General features: G+C 48.6%; 1 protein-coding gene across 1 annotated transcript in view; it reads right to left on the reverse strand.

Moving 5' to 3' along the window:
* The window catches only part of LOC115644409 (glioma pathogenesis-related protein 1-like), a 55,958-nt gene that overhangs the window by 16,209 nt on the left and 12,159 nt on the right, over positions 1 to 27,590 (reverse strand). The window contains exons 3-4 of the mRNA XM_030548704.1: positions 23,823 to 23,926; positions 16,922 to 17,007 (exon numbers count right to left, since the gene is read on the reverse strand). Of these exons, the coding sequence (XP_030404564.1) occupies positions 16,922 to 17,007; positions 23,823 to 23,926 (190 nt within the window). The remainder of the gene's footprint in view (positions 1 to 16,921; positions 17,008 to 23,822; positions 23,927 to 27,590) is intronic.

The raw sequence follows: 27,590 nt of genomic DNA on the forward strand, positions 1-27,590 counted from the left end.
GGCCATGATATCAGGATCATGGTCCTGAGCATAAAATCTGCGCATATGGGATGACACGGATGCGTGTCCGGATGGCCATGGAGGTACTAAAAGAAGGCACGGGCCGAGTCTCTGACTCACTCGGACCTTGCCCAACTCGGCACCGGGGACCGGCATCGGGAGGCGTATCGGTACCTGGAACGAGATCCAGACCCGCAACCAGAACGGTGTCAGGAGGTCGACCGAGATCTCGAGGCTCGGAGAAGAGCTACAGGAGTCAAGGTACCTGCCCCGGTGCCAGATGTCGGAACGGTGCCGATAGCGGGTCGGCGAACGGGATACCGACCGGTGCAGCGAGTGTGACCAGTACCGAGGAAAACAGTACCGGGACTGCCAGTGGTGTCCGGCGTGCCGACAGGACTTGGAGTGTCTGCGGGACCGTGATCATGGACGGTGCCGCTCTGCTGTACTGACAGGGGACAGTCCCTTGAAGAGACTGTATTACCCGTACCGGCGGTGCCCGGGTCAGGCAGCACTGACTCTGTCATGGCACTGAGAGCCCTCGCCGTTGGTAACATCTCCGGCGTGAAGGGAACAGCAGGCTCAACCACAGTGCGTACTGGGGAGCTGTCAGGCACCGGATTCGACGGCCCTCGTGGGGCCGGGATCCACGGTACCGAGGTCATCAGAGCTTCGGTAGGTGCCGGTGCCGGGCGAACCGAGTTAGATAAGCTGTCTGGCTGCGGTGCCGTCAGCACTGAAGCAGCGGGAGTAATACGCTCAACCACGGCGCGTGCCGGGGAGCCGTCGGGCACCGGATTCGATAGCCCTTGTGGGACTGGAATCGACGGTGCCGATAGAAGCAGCCGGAACAGGAGCTCAACCACGGCGCGTGCCTGGGAGCCGTCAGGCACCGGATTCTACGGCCCTTGCGGGACCGGGATCGACGGTGCCGACGTCATCGGTGCCGCAGCAGGTGTCGGTGCCGGGCGATCCGACTTAGACTAGCTCTCTGACCGCGGTGCCGTTGGCACGGAAGCAGCCGGAGCATTAGCTCGACCACGGCGCGTGCCGGGGAGCCGTCAGGCACCGGATACTACGGCCCTTGCGGGACCGGGATCGACGGTGCCGACGTCATCGGTGCCGCAGCAGGTGTCGGTGCCGGGCGATCCGACGTAGACGAGCTCTCTGGCTGCGGTGCCGTTGGCACGGAAGCAGCAGGAGCAATACGCTCAACCACGGCGCGTGCCGGGGAGCCGTCAGGCACCGGATTCTACGGCCCGTGTGGGACCGGGATCGACGGTGCCGACGCCATCGGTGCCGCAGCAGGTGTCGGTGCCGGGCGATCCGACGTAGACGAGCCCTCTGGCTGCGGTGCCGCTGGCACGGAAGCAGCAGGAGCAATACGCTCAACCACGGCGCGTGCCGGGGAGCCGTCAGGCACCGGATTCTACGGCCCGTGTGGGACCGGGATCGACGGTGCCGACGCCATCGGTGCCGCAGCAGGTGTCGGTGCCGGGCGATCCGACGTAGACGAGCCCTCTGGCTGCGGTGCCGCTGGCACGGAAGCAGCAGGAGCAATACGCTCAACCACGGCGCGTGCCGGGGAGCCGTCAGGCACCGGATTCTACGGCCCTTATGGGACCGGGATCGACGGTGACGACGTCATCGGTGTCGTAGCAGGTGTCAGCGCCGGGCGATCCGAGTAGACGAGCTCTCTGGCTGCGGTGCCGCTGGCACGGAAGCAGCAGGAGCAATACGCTCAACCACGGCGCGTGCCGGGGAGCCGTCAGGCACCGGATTCTACGGCCCTCGTGGGACCGGGATCGACGGTGCCGACGTCGTCGGTGCCGGGCGAGCCATCTTAGACGAGCTGTCTAGCTGTGGTGCAGCTGGCCCAGAAGCAGCAGGAGCAGTAAGCTCTACCACGGCGCGAGCCGGGGAGCTGCCAGGCAGCGGATTCCCTGGTCCTGGGGGACTGGAATCGACGGAGCCGAAGTCATCGGTGCCTCTGCAGGTGACGGTGCCGGATAACGCAACTGAGGCGAGCTCTCTGGCTGCGATGCAGGTGGCACGGAAGTAGCGGGAGCAGGGGGCTCAACCACGGCGCGTGCCGGGGAGCCGCCAGGCACCAGCAGGAATCGTAGACTCTCTCGACCTCGGAAGAAGGGAGCGGTGCCGAGTCGACATCGGTGCCGGCGACGGTCGGTGCCGAAAGGCCTTGGTGGTACCGGCGGGGTCCGGTGCCGAGGAGGCGCTTCTGCCCGCCGCTTGAACATCGCTCCGCGCCCAAGGTGGAGGGGCAAGTGAAAGTCCCGCACCTTTTTGGTCTCGGCTTAAAAGCCTTGCAAATGGGGCACTTATCTGTCAAGTGTGATTCCCTGAGGCACTTCAACAGGAGTCATGTAGATCTCTCTTCGGCCGCGGCTTCTGGCAAGCCGGGCCCCTTTTTAAAACCCGGTGAGCCATGCATGGCTCCGGCACTGGGCTCATGGAAGGGGCTACTTCCTGAACCCCGCTAACTAAACTAACCATACAAATATATATATAAAAGTGTTATAACTGCATAATTATATACGAGAAAACGAGTAGCTAGGGAAGTGGAGGTCAGCTAAGCCGTGCTCCACTGTTCCAACGACCGACACGGGCGGTAAGAAGGAACTGAGGAGCGGGTGGGCCGGCAGGAGTATATATGGAGCGCCATGGTGGCGCCACTCTAGGGGGCGACCTGCCGGCCCACTGAGTTGCTAGGGTAAAAGTTTTCCGACGAATGTGCACGCGCGGCGCGTACACCTAACTGGAATGGATATGAGCAATCACTCGAAGAAGAACTTCAACTTCACTAGGTACTTGTTGAGCTCTCGCAGGTCGAGGATAGGCCTGAGGCCTCCCTTGGCCTTGGGGATCAGAAAGTAGCGGGAATAAAACCCCTTGCCTTTCTCGTTTTCCAGAACCGCCTCTATAGCTCCTTTGTTGAGGAGCGTCTGTACCTCCTGTCGAAGGAATTGCTCGTGAGAGGGTTCCTGAAGAGGGACGAGGAAGGGGGGCGGGAGGGAGGAAATGATACAAACTGCAGCGGTATCCCGTCTGCACCGTGCGTAAGACCCAGCGGTCTGATGTTATTTGGGTCCACGCCTGGAGGAAAAACGAAAGGCGGTTGGAAAACGGGGGGGAAGGATCCGTGGGGGAAACTGGTACTGCGCCCTCAGGCGCACCTTCAAAACGAAGGTTTGGGTCCAGGCGGGGCTTTGGAGGAGCTCTGATTCTGCCCCCCTTGGTTCCCCGACTGTCTGCGCCTTCCATTCCTGCCGCGGCGCCTATTAAGGTCCTGCCGCTGGCGGAACTGGGGGTATGGCCGACGCTGCTGCTGTTGCTGCGGCCGGAAGGGTCTGCGTTGCGTCCCAGGCGTGTGCATCCCAAGGGAGCGCATAATGACCCGATTGTCCTTAAGACTTTTCAGTCTGGGGTCTGTCTTTTCCGAGAACAGGCCCTGGCCTTCGAACGGGAGGTCCTGGATGGTGTACTGGAGCTCCGGTGGAAGGCCAGAAACCTGAAGCCAGGACATGCGGCGCATCGTTACCCCCGAGGCGAGGGTACGGGCAGCCGAGTCTGCAGCGTCCAAGGAGGCCTGCAACGAGGTTCGTGCAACCTTCTTGCCCTCGTCAAGAATCGCCGCAAATTCTTGACGAGCCTCTTGTGGCAGCAGCTCTTTGAACTTGTCCGCTGCCACCCACGAGTTAAAAGCGTAGCGGCTAAGAAGGGCTTGTTGATTGGAAACCCTGAGCTGAAGGGCCCCAGCCGAATAGACCTTGCGGCCGAGGAGGTCCATACGCCTGGCCTCCTTGGATTTGGGGGCTGGGGCTTCCTGTCCGTGACGCTCCCTCTCGTTCACCGACTGCACCACCAGGGAACATGGTGTCGGGTGAATGTGGAGGTACTCATAGCCCTTGGAGGGGGCCATGTACTTCCTTTCGACGCCCCTCGCAGTAGGGGGGATGGAGGCCGGTGACTGCCAGATTGTATTGGCGTTGGCCTGGATCGTCCTAATGAAGGGTAGGGCGACCCTGGTGGGAGCATCGGAGGAGAGGGTGCTGACAACGGGGTCCTCAATCTCAGAGACCACCTCAGCTTGCAGGCTCAGATTCTGTGCTACGCGCCTGAGGAGGTCCTGATGTGCCCTGAGATCTAGCGGAGGAGGGCTATTGGAGGAAGTGCCAGCCACCGCTTCGTCAGGAGAAGAGGATGAGGAGACCCCTGGCAAGAAAGTGTCCAGCGGGGGTCCACCTCAGCCCTCACCTCTGGCTCAGGAGGGAGACCAGGGTCTTGTTGCTTCGATCCTTCCTCCCCGTCCGGGGAGGGAGGGGGGCGGGACAACGATGCCTCCGGCACCCTGTGCTCTGCCGTTGCAGGCCTAGGAGGAAGCTGTTGGGGACCCTGGGCTTGATGGTACGCCCAGGGTGTCCAGAACCCCCACTGCTGCGGACCCTGGTCCTGTTGCGGAGGGTCTTGGAAGAGAGCCGCTTGTCTGTCGGTGCCCAGCGCGTATACGCTGTCCGCCTGTGATGACACCGACGGCTGTCTGGAAGGCCATGGAGGGGCCGACCACGGCTGGTAAGAGTCTCCGCGGTCCGGCACCGAAGATGTTCTCGGTGCCGGGGACCGGTACCGGGAGCCATACCGGTGCCGGGATCGGAACCGGGTTCTGTCTCGGTGCCGGGATCTGGACCGGTACCGGCCGCTGCTTCGGTGCCGGGATCGGGACCGGGACCTGCCACCGACGCGGTGTCGGGAGGTCGACCTGGACCGGGACCTGCCACCAGCTCGGTGCCGGGAGGTCGACCGGTGCGCTGATCGACGGCGAGACTGGCTCCTAGAGTCCCAGTGCCGGTATCGGCGGGTGGAACCAGACCGTGACCGTCTGGAGGCCGATCGGTGCCGCGAGTACGACCGGTACCGCCGTGGGGAGCGGTGCCGGGACTGCGAGCGGCGTCGGGATCTCGAGCGACCGTGGCGTCGGGACCTCGATCGCGAGCGTGAGTCCCGAGATGGCGCCATCATCATGGGTTTGCCTCTGGACGCTACCCGCACCGGAGGTACCGGGGGTGGCGGCTGAGTTGACTCAGTCAGGGCAATGAGGTCCCGTGCCGAGGCGAAGGTCTCTAGAGTCGATGGGACCAATAGCTCAACCCCAGATCTTATGAGGGAGCTCGGTGGGACCGGACTCGACAGACCCACCGGGCCCGGAGTCGACGGTGCCGGTAGCGCCGCGGCAGATGTCGATGCCGGGCGCTCCACTCGAGTCTGCCTGGATGGAGTTGCAGATTTCGAGGGTCTTGTTTCTGCACCCGGTGCCGGGGAAGGTCGGTGCCGGGGAGTCTTTCCGGTGCTGGTGCGATCCGGTGCCGGTGTAGAGATGACGGTCTGCGAAGCTGCTGGGTCAAGTGCCGCTTCCATTAGGAGAGTCCTAAGTCTCTGGTCTCTCTCCTTCTTTGTTCTGGGCTTAAAAGCCTTGAAAATGCGGCACTTGTCCGACCTGTGCAATTCCCCCAGGCACTTTAGACACGTGTCGTGAGGGTCGCTGGTCGGCATAGGCTTCTTACAGGCCGCACATTGCTTAAAGCCCGGCGAACCAGGCATGAGCCCGGTGCCGGGTGCCGGGAAGGGCTACGGCCCAAACCGGCTAACAACTATCTACAATATTATTTACACTATTAACTATATAACTAACTATACTTAACCACTAACTAACAACCGTAGAACAAGGAGAGCTAGGGACGTGGAGGACAGCTATGCCGCGCTCCACAGTTCCAACGACCGACACGGCGGTAAGAAGGAACTGAGGAGCGGGTGGGCCGGCAGGGGTATATATCGGGTGCCATGGCGGCGCCACTCTAGGGGGCGACCTGCCGGCCCACTGGAGTTGCTAGGGTAAAAAGTTTCCGACGAACGTGCACGCGCGGCGCGCACACCTAACTGGAATGGATGTGAGCAATCACTCGAAGAAGAATAATTGTTGTACAGGGTGATAGAACCTATAGGATCAGTGACAGTATGTACAGCAAGAACCACACAATTAACAGGTGCATTAACAAGCAGTGTTATTCAGAAGTGTACACTAAGCACCATAAAATACCTAACTGCCCCCAAAACTTTAGGGCCTGATAGAACACAGTCCACCACACCACATTACTGTGGTTGACTATTTAAAGTGCTCTTTCAAGACCTCCCTCAACCATATAGCGCTGCGTTGTGCTTTTCTAATAGCCCTTGTCTGGCTGTTCAAACTAAGCAGACAACCATTCCAGCAGCAACTTTTTTTCCCTTTGTCTTGATATTCTTCAGGGTACAACAGGTAACTGTAACCACGGGGCCACTTTTTGCACTGAAATCCAGTCTTGTGAGTAAATACTGCCAGTGTCCCTTCAATCTACAAAAAGAACATTCAGTGCCATTCTGCACCTGCTGAATCTTTCCTTGGTGCTGTTGAGGTGACTGGTGTATTACTTTGTGGGCCAGGAGAACAAGGGGCAAGCTGGGTCCCCCAGAATCATTATTGGCATTTCAACATTGTCGAAGGTAATTCACAAGTCAGGAAAGAATGTCCTTGCTTGCAGCTTTCTCGATGGTCCTTTACTGTTATAGATGTGAGCATCATGCATCTTCCCTGACAAGACAATGTTGTTGATGATGAAATGTGCCCGATGATCCACCAGTGCTTGCATAACCATAAGAAATTATCGCTTTCTGTTATCTGCACTATGTCCAGGTGGTCTGGTGCCAAAATAGGGATGTGTGCCATCTATTGCCCCACCAGTTTGGGAACCTCATTGCTGCAAATCCAGCCATGATGGCCTGCATGTTACTGAGAGTCACAGTCCTGTATAGCAGGAGACTATTAATGGCCCTGCACACATGCATAACAATGGCCGTCATTGTGGATTTTCCAACTCCAAAAATGATTTCCCACTGACTGTTAGCAATATGGCATTGCAAGCTTCCACTGTGTGCTCACCACTTGCTTCGCAGCTGTTAGTGCAGCTCTCGTTCTGGTGTCCCTGCGCTGGTGGGCTGGGGAGAGTTGGGCACACAGAGCCAGAAATGTGGCCTTTCACATCCAAAAGTTCTGCAGCCACTGCTCATCATTCCAAACCTGAATTAAAATGTGGTCCCATCAGTAAAACTTTATTTCTCAGTTCCAGAAACAGCACTCCATGATCTGTAGCTGCTCTGTGAATACCAGCAGCAACCTGGAATTAATTTTTTCTATGTCCCACAGCAAGCTTTCCTCCACAAAATCATCATGTTCCTTGCTGCTGTGGTTCTTCCTGCAACTACCAGAGGCTCGTCTGTCCCATGTTTGCAATGCTCATGAAAATAGTACAGAGCTGTGAGGGTTCCATGTATCTGGCAGAGATGGCAGACAGACAGTTTTCTGGGATTTTTTTTTTAAGGGCATGAAAATTATGGGCTATGAATGGCATTATGGTTTGGAGAAAACTGCATAATGGGAACTTGACCCCTTGCTCCCAGTCATCCCTGCATGACTCGTTTCTGCTCCACCATTCATTGCCAACATTTCCCAAAAGAAAGTGTGCCAGACAATGGTGAGTTACACTCTCTGGGATGCCTACTCATGGTGCACTGCTCATCGACACAAGCTCTCCCAGTGAGGTTGCACAGTACTGGTGCAAGGAGCCAAGTATGCACACAACCGATATACTAACTGTGGCAGCGTTATGCTAATGTAACTTGCGCCAGTCAAAGTTTGTAGTGTAGCTATGGCCCAAGACAACAAAAAAAATCAAGAGAAATTAAAATAAACATAGTAACTACTGTAATTACTATCTAAAAAATGTAACAACAAGGATGCTGATGGTATTTTGACTTGCTGCCGCAGGCAATACAAAAGATCTGAACAGCTACTGGGGTCACTCAGCCCTTTTTGCCTTGGGAGGGGGAACACAAAGGTATTCAGGTGCACACACAGCCCCAACAAATACTCTGGTCAAAAGATGCTGAATACTTGCTCATGGGGTGCATGCATACCAAGCATGGGGACCACATGTACAGATACTCCATGAAGAAATTTTTTTCTCTTTAAATCTTCATTAGATAACAAATGGAAATTGTGCATGGCAATCAAGTTACTAGAAGTTAACCATTTTTAATGACAAAGTTTGTTTAAAAAATTGAGTTCTAAAGTGCTGAGTGTTATTGTTTAACTTTTGTAAGAGCGTTTTATGTGGTGCCCTCCAGCATCCAAATGAGGCAGCTGTATGTGTCTTCTACACTGATAACTATTCCTAGTTGAAAAAATGTTGTTGGAGTGGGAAGGAAGATAGTACCTTTTTATTTTTCAGTTAGTGCACTGGCCTGGTTCATTTTTAAAAACAAACGAACAGTAAACACTACATAATCTTCAATATACTCCACAGATTTGGTAAATATCATCCCTATTATACAGATGAACAAAGAAAGACAGTTGTTTAGGCCAAAATTTTCAGAAACGTCTTCTAGTTTTGTGTGCCCCGATATCTGAGTGCCTACTTACTGCCTTATGTCTGATTTTCAGAGGTGCTCAGGAAAAAACGGTTACTCACCTTCTCGTAACTGTTGTTCTTCGAGATGTGTTGATCATGTCCATTCCAATCAGTTGTGTGCGCGCAGACATGCACAGTAGCTGGATAATTCTTCCTTTAGCACAGTGGTCCCCTGGGAGAGCTCACAGGTCAGTGAGCTGGCGAGTGCCAGCCGAAGGACCACTGTGACGGTGGAGCACCCGCTGAAATGCCGCCGAATTTCGGCAGCATTTCGGTGGTGACACCTCTCGATGATGCTGCTTGCCATCGACAAGCGGCGTCAGCGAGAGGCGTCACCGCCGAAATTCGGGAGCGACGCCTCTCGATGATGTCACTTGTCGATGACAAGCGGCGTCATTGAGAGGCGTCCCCATCGAAATGCCGGCAGGTGCTCTCCCGGGGGCCAGGACGCGGGCGCATTAAGATGCCCCCGCGGGTGCTATGGCGCCCAGGGGCACGATGTTGGGGACCACTGCTTTAGCACCATCTTCCTGGGCACCCCCTGGAGTTGCACCTTCATGGTGCTCAATATAGAGCCCTGCCGACCCACTATCACCTCAGTTCTTTCTTGTCGGCTACTCTGAGCAAGGGGTAGAAAGATGAGTATTGGACTGGACATGAACAACACACCTCAAAGAACAACAGTTACAAGAAGGTGAGTAACTGTTTTTTCTTCGTGTGCTTGTTCATGTCAATTCCAATCAGGTGACTCACAAGCCTAAGTTCGGGGAGGTGGGGTTGGAATCTTCCACTGATTGGAGCACTGTTCATCCAAAGGTCGCATTGTCTCTGGCTTGCTGAGTAATTGCATAGTGCGCGGTGAAAGTGTGGATGGAGGACCACGTCGCCACTCTGCAGATTTCCTGAGCAGGGACCTGCGCCAGGAATGCTGTTGATGAAGGCTGCGCCCTGGTAGAGTGAGTAGTGACTGGGCGTGTGGGAACCCCAGCCAGGTTGTAGCACTCACGAATGCAGGACGGGATCCATGATGAAATACATTGTGATGACACAAGCAGCCCTTTCATTCTGTCCACCACTGCCACGAATAACTAGCCGCATTTTCTGAATGGCTTCATTCTCCTCATGTAAAAGGTGAGCGCCCTGCGGACATCCAGTGAGTGAAGTCTCTGCTCCCTGCCACTGGAGTGCAGCTTAGGGTAGAATACCATGAGAAAGATGTCCTGGTTGATGTGAAACTGCGACACAACCTTCAGAAGGAAAGCAGGGTGAAGCCTGAGCTGAATCGTATACTTATAGAACACGATGTAAGGAGGCTCTGATGTTAAGGCCTTGAGCTCAGACACCCTCCTAGCTGAGGTTATTGCTACCAGGAATGCCACCTTGTAAGAGAGGTAGATCAGGGAGCATGTTGCCAAGGGTTAAAAGGGTGGTCCCACGAGTTGGGACAGGCTGACTGACGTGAGGGTATAGCCTGTCGAGCCCTTTTAAAAACCAGCTAACCATAGGGTTAGCAAACACCGAGCAGCCCTCCTGGTCTGGGTGGAAGTCCGAGATGGCAGCTAAGTGTACCCTTATTGATGACACAGAAAATCCCTGCTGCTTCAGCTGGAGGAGATAGTCCAGAATGAGCAGTACTGAGGCGAGCATTGGGATGAATGGTGCTATGTTGCCCAGACTGAAAATCTCTTCCACTTGGCAAGGTAGGTAGCTCTTGTAGAGGGTTTCCTGCTGCCAAGGAGGAACTGTCTAACCTGGTCTGAACAGGAAAGCTCCATTGGGTTCGACCATGGAGCTTCTATGCCGTGAGGTGAAGCGACTCGAGGTTTGGATGTTGAAGATGACCGTGATCTTGTGTCAGAAGGTCTGGGAAGAGCGGCAGCATGACTGGAGCTTCCACGGACATGACTAGGAGAGATATGTACCAGTGCTGGCAGGACCAGGCTGGAGCTATCAACATGACCTAAGCTCATTCCTTTCTGATCTTGAGGAGCACCTTGTGAACAAGCGGTATGGAAGGAAATGCATATAGGAGACCACCTCCCGAGTGGAGGAGGAACACGTCCACTCTGGAGCCTGGGCTGTGATTTTGGAAGGAGCAGAACTGCTGGCACTTCCTGTTGTGTCGCATGGTGAATAGGTCTATCTGGGGAACGCCTCACTTCTGGAAGATTAAGTTTGTGACGTCCGGACGAAGGGACCACTCATGGCTGTGAAATGACCTGCTGAGGTGGTCCGCCAGCTCGTTCTGTACCCCAGATGTTTGCAGGTGTATTGAATGTTCTACATAGAAATCCCACAGCATGAGTGCTTCCTGGCACAGGGGAGAGGAGTGTGCATGCGTTTGTTGCTATAGAACGTTGCTCTTGTATTGTCTGTCAGGACTGATACACACTGTCCTGTTAAGAATGCCCAGAAGGTGTGGCATGCTAGGCGCACCACTCTCATTTCTCTGATGTTGATGTGGAGAGGTCCACCTGAGACCAGACACCTTGAGTCCTGTGGTGTCCTAGATGTACTCTCCAGCCCAAGTCTGATGTGTCCATCACGAGCGAAAGAGATGGTTGTGGACTGATGAAGGGGACCCCTTGTCATAAACAGATAGCTAAGGGTTAATGTCTCTTTCACCTGGAGCACCTGACCAGAGGACCAATCAGGAAACCGGATTTTTTCAACTTTGGGTGGGGGAAATTGTGTGTCTGGGGTCTTTGTTTTCTGCCTGCCTGCTTTCTCTGAGCTTTGGAGAAGTAGTTCTGTTTTCTAATCTTCTGTTTCTAAGTGTAAGGACAAAGAGATCAGATAGTAAGTTATATGGTTTCTTTTCTTTGGTATTTGCATGAATATAAGTGCTGGAGTGCTTTGATTTGTATTCTTTTTGAATAAGACTGTTTATTCATATTTCTTTTAAGCAATTGACCCTGTATTGTATCATCTTAATACAGAGAGACCATTTGTATTTTTTCTTTCTTTTTTATATAAAGCTTTCTTTTAAGACCTGTTGGAGTTTTTCTTTACTTCAGGGAAATTGAGTCTGTACTCACCAGGGAATTGGTGGGAGGAAGAAATCAGGGGAGATCGGTGTGTGTTGAATTGGCTAGCCTGATTTTGCATTCCCTCTGGGGGAATAGGAAAGTCCTTTTTGTTCCAGGACCGGGAACGGAGAGGGGGAGTCACTCTGTTTGGATTCACAGAGCTTGTGTCTGTGTATCTCTCCAGGAGCACCTGGAGGGGGGGGGGGAGGGAAAAAGGATTATTTCCCTTTGTCGTGAGACTCAAGGGATTTGGGTCTTGGGGTCCCCAGGGAAGGTTTTTCAGTGGGACCAGAGTGCCCCAAAACACTCTAATTTTTTGGGTGGTGGCAGCAGGTACCAGGTCCAACCTGGTAACTAAGCTTGGAGGTTTTCATGCTAACCCCCATATTTTGGACGCTAATTCCGTGAGGAGAATTTTGAGATACTGCTCCCTCTCTTTTAAGAGTTCTTGGTCGGAATTCCTGACAAATCTTGCAGCAGTCTTGTTTACGGTGCCTGAGTGAGGGTCACCAAAAAGAGGTGTGTGGGTCACTTTTGGGCATGTGCTTTGCACAGAGATGGCAAGTCTTAAAGCCCAAGGATTGCAGCATGCTCTGGTAACAAATAGGGCTGAAACGGGGGGAACCCTCCCGTAACTGAAAATTACAGAAGAACTACTATACTATACTAACTAACTAAATTGGAAACTAACTATGTATAGCGTAAGTAAAGAACTGCTGAGCCACTTGCCAAAGCATGAGCAAGGGGAAGTTCCAGCTACCGTCACTGGTGGTAAGAAGAAACTGAAGGGGTGGCAGATCAGAAGGGCTCTATATTGAGCACAGGGCTGGCTCCAGGCACCAGCCGACCAAGCACTTGCTTGGGGCGGCACCTTATAAGGGGTGGCCAATCTTGGTTCGGCGGGGCGGTGCTCGGGTTTTTTTGTTTGTTTTTGGTTAGGCAGGGCAGCACTCGGGGCGGGGAATTGATTTTCTTTTTGGTTTGGTGGGGCGGCGCTCCGGGGGGTGAGGGAGGTGGTTCGGTGGGGTGGCGCATGTTTTTTTTTTTTTTTTTCCCTTGGGGTGGCAATAAAGTTAGAGCCGGCCCTTGTCGAGTGCCATGAAGGTTTGACTCCAAGGGGCACCCAGGCTGACCCACGGATGCTGCTAATGGAAAAATTATCTGGCTACTATGCACGTGCGGGTGCACACACCTGACTGGCACTGACATGAACAAGCACTCGAAGAAGAACTGTAGTTCATGTGTCTCAAGCTGGCCACTTAACTCAGGTACAAAGGATTAGTGACTGATTCTGAAAATAAAGCTAATCTGAGATCTTTCTGTCCCCTGAGCATAAGATTTTGGAAGTGAATCACTGCCTAAATAAATGATGTAGCATGGAGGGCTTGGGTTTTATGGAGCGCTGATCCATCTTCTGTGGGCAGAAAGGGTTATATAGGTTGGATGGCTTCCACCTCAGTAGAAAGGAGACCAATTTCCTTGGCGATAGGCTGACTAGAGTAGTTAGGATGGGATTAAATTAATAGCAAAAGGGGAGAGTGAAAAAAAGAGAAGATATGAGAACTCAGCACAAACTAGAGATGCTGAGAACAAAATAAACCAAGGAACCAAAGGACATGAAGAAATTCTTTAACTGCCTATATACTAATCCTAGGAGCTGGGGTGACAAACAAGAGGAATTGGAATATGTTAGCATAAATTTGATCTAGTTGGTATTACTGAAACCTGGTAGAATGAGTCAACAATTGGAATATTAAAAATCAATTGTTATAACCTATTTATGAAGGATCAAATGGCAAAAGGGGAGAAGTAACACTTTGTCAAAAATGGCATTACCTGTTTGAGTCACTGATAGCTTGGAAGACAATTATTTTGAATCATGGATCAATGTCTTAAGAGAGAAAGCACAAGATGAGAATACCAGTTGGTGTCTGCTACAGACCACCAAATCATACTAGGCAACAAGATAACTATCTCCTTATGCACCATTTATAATGTGTAAGGAGGCCAAAAACAACAAAATATTGAGTGATCAGGGGGAATTTAAATATGAGTGACACATGCTGGAGATCTCATGCTGCCAGTACTAAAGCATCCTTAAAATTTCTAAACATTATAGATGACAATTTTCTAACTCAAGAAATGTTGCAACAAACACAAGAGAATTCTATATTAGATATTGTCCTAACAGATAAAGAGGAACTGATTACAGAATTAAAAGTTAGTGGCAGCTTAGGTACAAGTGACCATCACTTGATCACATTTACAATGTGCATGCAGAATAAAGTCCAGACCAGTAATGTGTATATATACACACTTGGTACTTTAAAAGATCTACTTTCACAAAGCTGAAAACAATTATGAACCACCTCAACAGAGAAAGAATTTAATCAGAAAAATGTGATTGATATTTGGGAACCATTTAAGAACACCTTACTAGATGCCCCAGTGCCACAACTGAGGAAGAAGGCTGTGCTGGTTTAAAAAAACACAACCTTGGCTTAGAGGGGAAGTGAAGACAGCTGTAAACAATAAATATATAACAAACAGAAGAATGGGGAAGTTAATAATCATTAATATAAATCAGAAGTTAGGAATTGTGGGAAGTTAAGGCAACCGGAGGGATGTACAGAGAACTCTCTGGAGAGCACAGTTAAGGGGCCATTTAGAGATCTGGAGCAAAAATCTGTCTGGGGCTTGGTCCTGCTTTGAGCAGGGGGTTGGACTAGATGACCGCCTGAGGTCCCTTCCAACCCTATGATTCTATGAAATATAAGTTAAGGACAATAATATATTAGGAACAAAAAGAATCCTGACAATAGTATTGGTCAATTTCTAGGCGGAAGTGGTAGAATTATCAATAATAATGAAGAAATAGCAGAAGTGTTCAATAAATATTTGTTCTGTATTTGGGGAAAAAAGATAATGTTATCACCACATGATGAGACTGTCTTTCCATTCCACTAGTATTTTTGGGGAATGTTAAGCAGAACCTACTAAAGTCAGATTTTTAAATCAGCAAGTCCAGATACCTTGCATCCAAGAGTTTTAAAAGAGCTGATAAAGGAGCGTGCTGGACCATTCATGTTTATTTTCAACAAGTCTTGGAACACTGGGGAAGTTCCAGAAGACTAGAAAAAAGCTAATATTGTGCCAATTTTTAAAAAAGAGTAAATAGGACGACCTGGGTAATTATAGGCCTGTGAGCCTGACATTGATCCTGGCAAAATAATGAAGCAGCTGATATGGTACTTGATAATAAAGAACTCAAAGAGGGTAATGTAATTAATACAAAAGAACACGGTTTTTGCAAATAGATCCTGTTAAACTAACTTTATTTTTTTATGAGATTACACAGTTGGTTGATAAAGATAATATACTTAAATAATAATAATGGTTTGATGTAATATACTTAGACTTCTGTATAGTATTTGACTCGATACCACATTATATTTTGAGTAAAAACCCTAGAACTATATAAAATTAACATGATGCACATTAAATGGATAAACTGGCTAAGTGATAGGTCTCAAAATGTAATTGTGAATGGGGAATCAACGTTGAGCAAGTGTGTTTCCAGCAGGGTCCTGCTGTTCTCCCTACCCTATTTAATATTGTGATGGATGCCTACCCCACACCAAGCCTGAGTAGAGAGAGGGCCAGTTAAGCCTGCAACAGGCTGCACCTGGGGAAGAGTCAGGGCTGATAAGCTTTTAATTGACAAAGCCCAGCTGGGCAACGGTCAGGCTGAGCTGTGATAAAACCAGGATGTGGAGCTTAAGAAGGGGGCTGCAGCAGAAAAGGTCTGTAGTTACTCTCTGGGCTTAGAGAAGTAAAGGAGGAAACCTGGGGGACAACAGAACCTTAGGATCCTGGTCTTGAGAGAAGGGTGTACCCAGAGAAGAAGCCTGAACAAGGCTCAGTAGAAAGCTGCCCAGGGAAACAGCAGCAAGGTTTGGGACAGTGCAGCTTTTGGCTGCTGGTTGTAGTATCCTAGGCTGGAACCTAGCACATCTTTTAGGAAAACCCACCCTTCTTGATTTGAAAATTGTCAGTGAGGGAGAATCCATCTAATGGTTAATTACTCTTCCAGTCTGAATTTGTTTAGCTTCAACTTCCAGCCATTGGGTCATGTTATACCTTGCTCTTTTAGGCTACGTCCAGACTACCCGCCGTATCGGCGGGTTAAAATCGATTGCTCGGGGATCGATATATCGCGTCTCATCTAGACGCAATATATCGATCCCCAAGCGCGCTTATATCGATTCCGGAACTCCATCAACCCCAACGGAGTTGCGGAATCGACAGGGAGAGCCGTGAACATCGATCCCGTGTGGTGAGGATGGGTGAGTAATCCGATCTTAGATATTCGACTTCAGCTACGTTATTCACGTAGCTGAAGTTGCGTATCTAAGATCGATTTCCCCCCGTAGTGTGGACCAGCCCTTAGACTGAAAAGACTATCATTAAGTATTTTTTTCTCTGTTTAGAGTCTTATAGACTATAATCAAGTCACCCCTTAGCCTTCTCTTTGTTATGCTAAATAGATTGATAGATTCAAGTTATATGGCAAGTTTTAAAAAAATATATTTTTGCCTTTAACTGCTTCTTCTACTTTGTTTAGTCATGGTTGCATTTTTTGGGCCCTCTTATTGTGGTGTGTGTTTATTTTTTATTTGGGGTATACATTTAGTTTGAGCCTCTATTATGGTGCTTTTTAAAAGATTTCCATGCAGCTTGTGGGCAGTTCTCACTAGTGACAGTTTCTTTTAATTTCTGTTTAACTAGCATCCATATTTTCATATAGTTTCCCACTTCTGAAGTTAACTACTATGTGTTGGGTTTCTTTGGTATTTTCCTGCCTACAGGGATGTTAAATTTATATGAAACAGCCCTGTGAAGGATGGCCCACTCCTATAGATTGTGTGCAGGCTGCACATCTGAAGGGATAGGTTACTCTTTTACATCTCCGTCACAACTGTTTCCCAAAAGTGACTGGATACTAGTGAACAAGTAAATGTCAGATATACTGTAAGCTGCCCAAAGAGTGCTTAGCTGGAACTCTGCTTTCTTGGATCAGTGATTTTAAATTGCTTATTAGCCTTTAACAGATAGTGATTGGTAGCATCTTGTCCCAATGGCAGTAATAACTGGCTATGACCAGTCTGGTAGTTTGCAATCCCCATTGAGATGCTAATTCAGTAAGACATGAAGTACTTGATTAGGTGCTTTATGGATAGGATTGGACTTGAGTATTCACTGAAGTGCTTTGTTGAAGTGCTGAGATAGCATAAAGAATATAAGAAACAGTTTATCAGTAGGGTGGATATGGTTTGCCTCTTCCTAGTGCCTAATAAATTCACTTTTACTTACTACATAGGTTGTCCACACAAATGTCCTCTTTTGAGCACAGACTACATGATGATCCTGCTTTATAAGGTTTTCTTGGGTAATTGCCGCTACAAAGGCAGAAAAAATTGTTAGATGAATTTCACTGTGTACAATTTTAATAAGATCAAACATTTAAGATATTAAACTCATTCAGGGCCGGCCTTAGGGAAAATGGCACCCTGGGTGAACTTGCATTTTGGTGCCCCTGGGCCCTAGGGATGTGGTGCCCCCCATTCCTGGTTCTCTATGGGCTCCCCACCTTCCCTTCCCCCCTCCTCAATGCCTACACTGTACCACCTTCACCCCTAATCCCTGCACCTCCCTCCTGAGCCTCTACCCCTGCATCCCCCTCCTGCACCCAAGTGGGGAAACTGACCACCGGGATGCACAAAGCAGCTGGCATTGCTGCTCACTCAGCAACCGGACTGCTGCTCCTCCACCCCATGCACCCCCAGAGCTGCATAAGGAGAGGGCAGGAGAGCAATAGCTGCTGATGCCTCAGCACAGCCCAGGAGGAAGTGACCTGAATGCAGAGAGCCCTGCTGTTGTGTGTGTGCCTGGTGGGTGAGTGTGGCCGGGAGGCAAGGCATGCGGGAGTGGGTCTCTGGGTGGCTTGGGGGGGTGCTGGGCTATGAGGAGGCAGGGAAGATGTGTGTGTTGGGGCACTAGGGAGTGGGAGTTCTGGGAAGTTGTGGTGGAGGTGTGAGCAGGGAGGTGCTGGGCGGGGGTGGTGGTGTGTAGGGTGCTGTACATTTGTGGGGGGGAGTCTGGGGGAGGTGCAGGGCATAGTGGGTCCAGTGGGGGGCCCTCTGGCCATAGGGATTGGGTGAGGGGCTGTTGCAGAGGTGCTGACTTTGACTTCCCCAGGTGTGCTTGATCCCTGTTCTGCCCCAGGCCCTGCCCCCCCACTCCATCCTTTTTCTCCCAAGGCCCCATACCCACCCCATCTCTTCCTGCCCTATCCCACTTCCTTTCCTGAGTGCCCCCCTGCCTTCACTCTGCCTCTTCCTGCCCTGCTCCTCTCCCTCCCCTCAGCACCTCCTGCCCACTGCTACACAGCTGATCAGTGGCACACTGGAGATGCTGTGGGCAAGGGGGAGGAGCTGATTGGCAGGGCTGGTGGTGGGTGCTCAGCACACACTTTTTTTTTCCTATGGGTGTTCCAGCCCCAGAGCAAGCACGAAGTTGGTGCTTATGGGTTGTTGGGGGGGGGGGTGCTATGTGGCATGGCATGGGCCCGGCCCTGAGGAGAAGGGGATGCTAGCAGCACAGGGCCAGGCGGGGTGCTGTGCATCTGGATACTGCCAGTTTGTAAATAGTGCCCTTGCACTGCACTCAGCAGAGCGGGGCTGCCCCTGCCATGCCCCATTGTCCTGGCTGGTGCCTCACTCTGGGGATTGACATCCTCACACCATGCTCCATTGCTCCCATGGGGACCCACAAAAGGTTAATCCAACCCTGGCCCTCTTTGGCGAGCTGCCCTGGGCAGGGGCCCAGACAGCCAAAGGCTGGTCCTGAATACATTAATATAAACTTCTTGGCATATTTTACCAACTGGTAAAACCATGTGGAAAACAAACATTTTTTAAACCATTCTTTGTGTTCACTCTTCTCCTTCCTCTATTAAAGACAACTGCATTAAAATGCTACCTTTTTCTCCAAATAGAAAAAGCTAATGATTTATAAATCAAACCCTGCATAAGTGTACAAAATTTGTTTAAAATGAATATCTAGCAGTAGAGCTTGGCTGCAACTAAGGTAGATATAACTGAGAAATTTCTGTAGGCAGGAAACTCAATACATTCCCAAAATAACTTTCGGCAAAAGATTTGCATGCTCTTCACAACTGATTTAAATTTCTGAGATAGACTTTGATTCATTAAAACATTTAAGAACTTGCTTAACTTGAAGCAAGTAATCCTACTGAAGTCAATCGGACTTAAAATAAGAATATGCTTAACTGCCTTGCTTAATTGGGACCAAAGTGCTTACTAAAAAAAGACCAAACCAACAGCACTGACTTCTCTCAGATCAGTGCAGGCTGTGAGTTGAAAATTAGGATCTCATCCTAACTCTTGATGAAAGATTCATATGAAGGCTGTTTAACTGAAGTATGCTGATTTGATAAATTCATCTGCCTGTAAGATTAATGCCTGAATATCACTCTGGAAGGCAAAGTGGAAGTAATTTCATACAAAGCAGATAACTCTATAAATGAAGTGGTGAAATGGAGAGGAAAACTCAGATGGTAAAAATCTAATGTATTATGAAAGCTTGTCACAAATATAAAGCCTCTGAAAGCAACATCCTTCTAGAATAAGGGTAACAAACTCAAATTGGATTGCAAAATGATTTGTTGGGGGTACCAATGAAACACATCCACACACCTTCCTATTAATGGAATAATTCCAGGCTAATTTCCTAGTCTTTTATTTTAAAGATCTAATGTGTACTGTAAAATGCTTTAGAATCCCTATGTAAAAACCAGGTCCAACATGCCTTTAAATTCCTGGTTTAGTAGGACCTTCTCCCACTCCCACCTCCTACTTCATATTCTTTGGCAGCCAGTAGGCCATTTCACAGTTATGCTTCTCAAGCTCTTTCAGTCTAGTGACATGTTGGCTAGATTATTCTCTGGAGAAAACAATGCAGCAACCTCCTGAACTGTAATATTTGTGCTCCTTGCTGCCTGTAGATGTTCTTCCCCACTGCCTCCAGTGGTTGGATACCTGGAGTCCCAGACATTTCCACACAACTGGTGATGAAACAATATTATCTTTGTTTTCCAGGTGTATACCTTTACATATTCTGGGATAAAAGAAATAGGCTAACAAACAGCATAAGTGTCTTCCTTCCCAGATACACTGTAAAGACAGGAACATTGGATAAATTAAAGTATTTGCACTTTTAAAATTCACCAGAGAGGTTTTTACATATGGATAATTGATGAGTCCTGAATTACTGCTGTTTGGTCAGAGACTGGGCTTAAGATGTATTTTTCTGTATGCTACAAAATAATAAAAAAAAAATGGTGGCACCTCTGCGTGTAGATATGGAAACTATTAGGACCCAACTCCTAGCATTATGCTGTTGGGAAATCTTATGGGGCCAAGATATTTGCTTGTTTTATGTTCACTGACAGTTGTAACCTTTCCAATCTCTCAAGGTCCAAGTGCCTCCCCTCTTGTCCATTTCCCTTTTCCAGACACTTTTCCTTCTTAGAGTTCTATAGCTAGGCCCAGGAGTTCAGTAGCTTTGCATTCTTTAATGGAAATGTTTCCCTTGGTTAGGTTACCTTTGGTCACAGAAAACAGGGAAATTGCACAGCAATTTTTAAAAATGATCCAATTTTACACTAGTATAATTTAATAGAGCAGCATTTTAATAAGCCATACAGGAAATGGAATATTAATGGCAGTTTGCATCCTTATAGTGAAGTATGCTTTAACAGTCCCTCTCCCCCACAGAGACTTTCATTGTGCATGTTCTTATAAATGTTGCCTCTTCTCAGGCTTGACACAGTTAAGGCACCCAAACAACCTTAACTTTGCCATATAGTGATACCAAGGGAGGAGAGGAGGGTTGATAGAAAAAGAAATTGTGAAATTTAATCTAGGACTGCAAACACTAAAAATGCATTAATCATAAATGTATGGTTATTGCATGGTGTTCCTACAGGACAGAGTTAAGGCTATTTGGGTGCCTTAACTGTGCATTTCTGTGACTCAAGATGTTTGCATTTATTTTAAGAATAACCTTAACTTTGAATATCCTGGTTTTAATTGCTTGTTTTGGGGTAATCACAATTCCTCATTACTCTAAATCAGGGTTTCCCAAACTTGGGACACCACTTGTGTAGGGAAAGCCCCTGGCAGGCAGGGCCAGTTTGTTTACCTGCCCTGTCCACAGGTTCTGCCAATCACGGCTCCCACTGGCTGCAGATCGCGGCTCCAGGCCAATGGGGGCTGCTTGCTCGAGAGACGGGGAACCACCCCCCAGCACTCGCCAGCGGCATGGCTGGGGCTGGGCCATTGCACTTCCTGCTGCCAATGAGTGCAGGCCCGGCCCTGCTTCTGTCCTCAGGGGAGGGGGACCGGGAAGAGGTGGGACGGAGCAGCAGCAGAGGCAGGGGCTTTTTGGAAGGGGTGGAGTGGGGGCAGGGCTGGAGCAGAGAGGTGGTGGGAAGAAGCAGAGCAGGGGTTGGAGCAGCACACAGTTGCACAGGGCACCAGGAAATTTGGTGCCCCAAATTTCCTGGTGCCCTACGCAGCTGCATACTTTGCGTATGGGTAAGGATGGCCCTGCTCTGAGGGAGGCCACTCCACCTCACTACACCATCTAGGAACTCATAGCCAATAGACACGTTTAGCAGAGTAAGTGTCAGCAAAGAGTCTTGGGCCCTGAGCCATTGGGGCAGGGCAAGGCAATTAGTCTTTGTCATGAACATACAGCTAAGGGTAGCATAAAATCCATCCTTTACTTGTAAAGAGTTAAGAAGCTCAAATAACCTGGTTGGCACTTGACGAAAAGGACCAATAAAGGGAGAAGTTACTTTCAAATCTATGGGGCAAGTTTTTGTTTTGTGCTCTCTTTGTTGTTCTCTGAGACAGAGAGGGACCCAGGCAGGAAAAATACATCTCCTAAAGCCATATCTGAAATAAGCATCTAAGCTTACAAAGCGTAAGTAATAGCAAGGAAATGTGTTAGGTTATCTTTTGTTTTAGCTTGTGAATTTTCCCTATGCTAAGAAGGAGGTTTATTCCTGTTTTTTATAACTTTAAAGTTTTGCCTAGAGGGGACTTCTCTATGTTTTAACTCTTACTGCCTTGTAAAATTATCTTCCATCCTGATTTTACAGAGGGGCTTCTTATACTTTTTCTTTATAAGGAAGTTCTGTTTTTAAGAACCTGATTGGTTTTTAGGAAAAGGCCTGGTCTGTGCTCACATTGTTTATCTATTTAATTGGTATATTATTCTCTAGCCTCCCCAGGAAAGGGATTGAAGGGGGTTGAGAGGACAGGAACTCCAAGTGGTCCTTTTCCTGAATCTTGGTGGCAGCATACCATCCAAGGACAAGGAAGAATTTGTGCCTTGGGGAAGTTTTTAACCTAAGCTGGTAGAAATAAGCTGAGGGGTTCTTTCATGCAGGTCCCCACAGCTGGACCCTAGAGTTCACAATGGGGAGGGAACCCTGCCAGTCTTCAACCCAGCTCCTGGGCTGGAGCAGACAGAAAACAGTCAGGCTCAAGCCCTTTGGACGTGACAGTGCAGTAGCGGTCTCTGGCCCAGTTCCATGGCTGGGGCAGATATCAAGCAAATGATATCTGCCCCAGCCATGGAACTGGGCCAGAGACCGCTACTGCACTGTCACGTCCAGAGGGCTTGAGCCTGACAGAGGGCTTGAGCCTAAGGTGGGTAGGCTGCTACCTTAGGCACGGGATTGGCAGCAGGAGGTACGGGTCCACCCTACTTCATCAGATTCCAGCCCAGGACCTTAACAGTGGTGCAGAATCCCACTAATGAGTCAGCAGGGATCCAATCGAAACACACAAACTGGTTTCAGCAACACAACAAGATTAATGTCTTGTTTCCCTGGGCTACTTCCTACCCATCTGTAGGGCTCTGTTGCTCGTGGGTTCTCAGTCTCCTCGGCAGCCAGCAGGTACTCAGCAGATGGCAGTTCCTTCCCTCAGGGTCGTACTCCTCCAGGGGCAGGGTTGGTACAGCTCAGTCTCTGGTGCAGGGGCCAGCAGCAAGGCAGAGGTGTCCAGCTCCTGCTTTGACTCAACTGAGCTTGGAAGCCTCTCCTCTTATACTTCCTGTTCCACACCTTCACTTCTGGCATGAGAGGTGGGCCCAGCCTGGCTTGGCCCACCAGAGAGTGATTCCTCCCTGTCAGTCTCAGAGGGGGGCCACTCCATCTTGCTACAGGCACTGAAACACCCATCTACCTTTGAACCAATTATCTGGTTCATGCATTTAGAAATTACTCCACAGAGAGAGCCTACAATGTAAGGCCTCTTCTAGTGCAGAAGTTCCATCCTCTGTTAGAAGGTGTAAGATTTACTGACAAAGCTCACAAAATTAAAACTACTGACAGGTGGTATTATACGGGGCCTTTATCCCTTAGCACCCCTTTTGTGGCAAGATGGGATGTTACACCAGCTGACACCATACCCCTTATGCCATCACGCTCAAGTGTTCATCTTCCAGCCCTCTGCATAAGTTCTTCATAGTCTCTGCCCCCTTCAGGATAATGGGGAGTTGGAAGTTCCATAGTTCTAGTGGTGGCTAAATAGCCCTAGATCTTCTGGATTTAGAGCGTTCTTCTTCAAAGTCCTTCTTCAAAGTCCACTCCACTGGGTTCCAGCTCAAGCTCTCTGCTTGGAACAGCCACAACCAATCCTTCAGTCCCTAGCCACTCCTTGAGCTATGTCTCCTCCTCTGTAGACTTCCCAAGCCTCTCACTCTTCTTCTCCCTCTTTGGAGTGTTGCTTCTCAGGCAGTTTCTTACCAGTCTATTGGAGGGATCCTCTTTCTGGAAACTGCCTTTGTCCTCAGGAGTTCCTCCTTTGAAGTCCTTAACCTTTTATCATGCCTAGATGCTTCCCTGTCTAATTAACTACCTCCAGGTGAACCTGAGCTACCCCATTCTCCCTGGAGGAGCCTGTCAGAGGTAGGCCGGTCCTTGGGCCAGCCAACCTCTGCTAGGCACCATTAATCAGAGTTCATGGGTCTTTAGATGCCTGAATTAACTGAGTATTGAATCATTTCCCTGATTCCACACACTAAACTACTGATGTGTATGGATTCCAATTTATTTTTAGAGGAATAAATATTATTAATACTGTCTTCATTTTAAAATGTTTTAAAAATAACTTACCTTGGTACATAGTTGCATACAAAATGTGCTGCATCTCTTATTCCAGCAGCTATACGACAAAAAACAACAGCGCAGCCCACCTTATGAGAATTATCCCAAACAACCTAGAAGAAATAAGATTTTTTTCTTTTAGAAAATAAAGATTAAACTATGCTCAATGTGAACTGTTCTAATAGCCAGGAGAATCTCAGTTCTCATGAGAGTTCTTTGATTTATTTGCTTTGTACAGCCACCTGTTACAGTACAGAAAAATAAAAATTACTTACTACTTACTGGAGTTCTTCAGGATGAGCTTCTGCACATTTGCACTTGTCGGATCAAGGAATGTGTACCAGAAGTTTCCAGAATCTTTTAAGCAGCAGTGTCAGTTGGTCACTCACTTTCTATTTCCCCCTCCCCTTATGCAGGGTTCCCACAGTAACAAGGGGGAAGTAGTCCCAACTACTCCTCAATTCCTTCCACTAATTTTAGGAATTCTTAATCCAAGACTCCAGGAAAGTGGGTGAGATGTGTAAATGTACACAAGCTCATCTTCAAAAACTCGTTACTGGTAAATAACCATTTTTTCTTCAAATGGCCTTTGCACATTCCCACTTATGGGAGTTTAGCGAGTAGTACAACCACCAGGAATGCAAGTTGAGGAGTTCTAGGTGACAAAGACAGCAGAACTGCTAAAATAAGCATCAGCTCTGGATCCCAGTTCAAGAGTGTAATAGAAGGGACAGCATCTCTCGCTCTCCTAAATGAAGCCTCAGCTGCCAAAAAGAACTACTTGATGCATGTATAGAATTTTGCTTAACATCCTTGTACATTTTTATGATGATGACAATGTGAGGGAATGCTATGGAACCTTCCTGAGATCTAGTTGAGTACACTTTCATATCTCCAAGTAGTTGAACATATGCTAGGTCATAAGAATTGTGATTCATAGTCTGGGTCACCTGACCAGTCTTTGAGCTGTGATGGACTGATCCCTGATTTCATTCCCATAATAGTGTAGGGAAATTGTGGCTAGGTTTGTTGTGTAGGGGAATGCCAGGATTGGATGAGGGGTCCCAGGTCCCAACCACACATCTTTGTACAAACACCAACCCTCCCTCTGAGCGGGTCAGAGATAACCACTGGAACGAATACCACACTTAACAATACGACAGCCCTTTTACTTAACCCAGGCAAAAACAAGAACAGGCCTAGGTCAGTAACTGTAACAGGAGCTACACAGACTTCTTTGCCCCCGATACAGTATACAGCACACTAACACACACACACACACACCCTGCCAGCTAGACACATACTGATTGTCTGCTCTGCACCAATAAAAATCTCCCCTCCCCCCAAACCTGTTTGTGCACTTTGATGCTGGCATGCATTGTGAGGATGGGTCTTGCTGCGCGGTCTCAGCAGTCCTGTTGGCTTCAAGCTGTACAAGTCCTATTTTGCAAGCCCCAGTGCAGCAGCTGGCTTTCTTCCAAGCAGCTCCTAGTTCAGGCTCTGCACTCTGGTAGTGTCTCCGTCTCTGCTCCAGCTCAGAGTTGCTGCCTATGTTCGTTCGTTCTTTTCTTTTTCTTTTTCTTCTCTTTCTAAATCTTCCCAAGCTTGTTCCCTGTCCTGCGTCTCCCCAGCCACTGCCTCACTGGCTTAAACCCTCCCAGGAGGTCTGTAGTTAATTCTGTGACCTTGGTTTGGAATGGCACTCCCTCCAGCCAATCATGTCTGTGCAGAGTAATGGAGAGGAAGGAATGGGGAGAAAGGAAGGGAAAGGGAGAAGTGGCTCTATCCAGTCCCCCAGGTTGGTTCCAGATGGATAACTTAAGGATCTTTGGACATTCGAGTTATGGTGCCTACCTCTCTGGATGTGAATGCATCTTGATGAAATAGTGAGGCTAGTAACCTGAAAGCAACTGAAATCAGACACCTTTTTAGACAGCAGTTAAGGTGATGATGCAAGTAAGACCACATTTTCCATATAGAATATGGCATATGGAGGGCTAGCCACCTGTTGTCTTTGGATTAAAGTAAAGTAGTATTTGTATGTGTGAAGTTCCAAGGATTAGAAGAACCTGCACACTGTCTTGAGGGCCAAAGTCTGGATATAGATTTGGATGTCCTGATATTTGAGAAAAAATAGTTATGTCAGTCTGGCAATTGGTGAAAACTCTTGGTGCTGCAGAAAGGCCAAAGTGTAGGATTCAGCTTTATTGATAGAGGTCTCCTACTGTGCAAACCAGAGTACATTCATTGGAACAGACAGATTAAGATATAAAAATAGATGTTTTTTCAGGGTGTCTCATCACATGTGCTCCTTTTAGCTCAATGTGATTGATGGGCAGACGCCATAGGCAGAAGAAATATTTCTGATTGGAAATAATCAAGAGGTCTATCTCTGGCATCCACAGAAAAGTGACATTGTCTTGAATCAGCTCCCTGAGAGATGACATGACAGGGTAATGCATCCCGAGGAAGTCATATAGTCAACTCGGCTTTATAGCAGGCAATTCTCACCTGCAGAGGGGTGGGGGTGGGGGGCAAGAAATATATCCTCCAGACCAATAAGCCTGGGTAACTTGTCTTTACTGCTAAGTGTGAATCAAAAAGCTCCAGCCTACTGTTTTTTCCCACTGGCCAATGTCACTACCTAAGTTCAAGTGAGTGTAAAAATATTCATCACTTTTCAGGGTCCAGAAACAGAAGATCTGCCACCTCCAAGATGGGGGGATTTGAAGCTGGGACCCTCTCAGATGTGAAGCTTGTTTACTCCTCACTTCCAAAGATGGGCTCAGTGAAGACCCAGGATGAGAGTTCTTAGGTATCTGTAGCACCAAGGCAGGGCTCAGCAACACATGAAACAGAACTGATGGTAGTAGCCAGTATCAGATATTAGGTATTCTATTCTATATATTTTTTTGTATCAACCTTATCACTGTAGTGTTTGAACATCTTGCAGTAATGCATTAAGCAACATGGCTAACATCTGTCACATGTACTACATTTCCTCTCTTGTCCTCTCTTCTGGTGGGAAGCTGTACCTGTACTGATGGAAGAGGCAGCTGGGTCCTGTGAGGGAAAGGGCTTCTGTGTAGAGTTTCAAAAGTGATACGTGAATACTAGATTAATCTTCAGAGAGCAGGGTAGTTGGAGTTCAAAAGTGACTGGATTAACCCGTTGAAGGATCTTAAAAGGACCATGGAACCAAAGTAAGCACTGAGGATATTGAGGAGCAATTAGATGATCTGGCACCCTTGGCAATTAGAAGAAACAGCCAGTTAGGACAACACCCACTTTTATAACCTCAGAACTGTACATGAGGGAAGGGAAGAGGTGAGTGACCCCCACTGACACTGATTCTGGAAGCTCACAATACACCTGCCTTGGTCCCATAAGTGTAGAAGCTACTTGATGACCTGTCAGTCACTCTGGTGGCTGTTAATAGGTTTCACTGCATGAAAAAATGCAAGATCAACATATAAGCATAACTCACAATCTGGTGTTTCATAATTAAAATAAAGGATGAAGTCTTTCATTTAAATACCCACTTCTATTGGCTGTTAGCTAACAATTTGAGCCTTACATAATTAACTACTGCTTCAGAGAGGTAAAATGTGACTTCATTTGTCATACTGGAAAACAATTCTGTTTCAAAGTTCATGTGGATTCACAATCATTTAAGATTTTCATAAAGCTTATTTACCTTTTTGATACAAATAAAAGAGAGTTATATTTCTGTCAAATAACAAGTTATCTCTTTTCTTCCCCCGTGATAGGGCATCT

Source organism: Gopherus evgoodei, chromosome 1 (assembly GCF_007399415.2).
Source record: "Gopherus evgoodei ecotype Sinaloan lineage chromosome 1, rGopEvg1_v1.p, whole genome shotgun sequence".
Taxonomy (NCBI): Eukaryota; Metazoa; Chordata; order Testudines; family Testudinidae; genus Gopherus; species Gopherus evgoodei.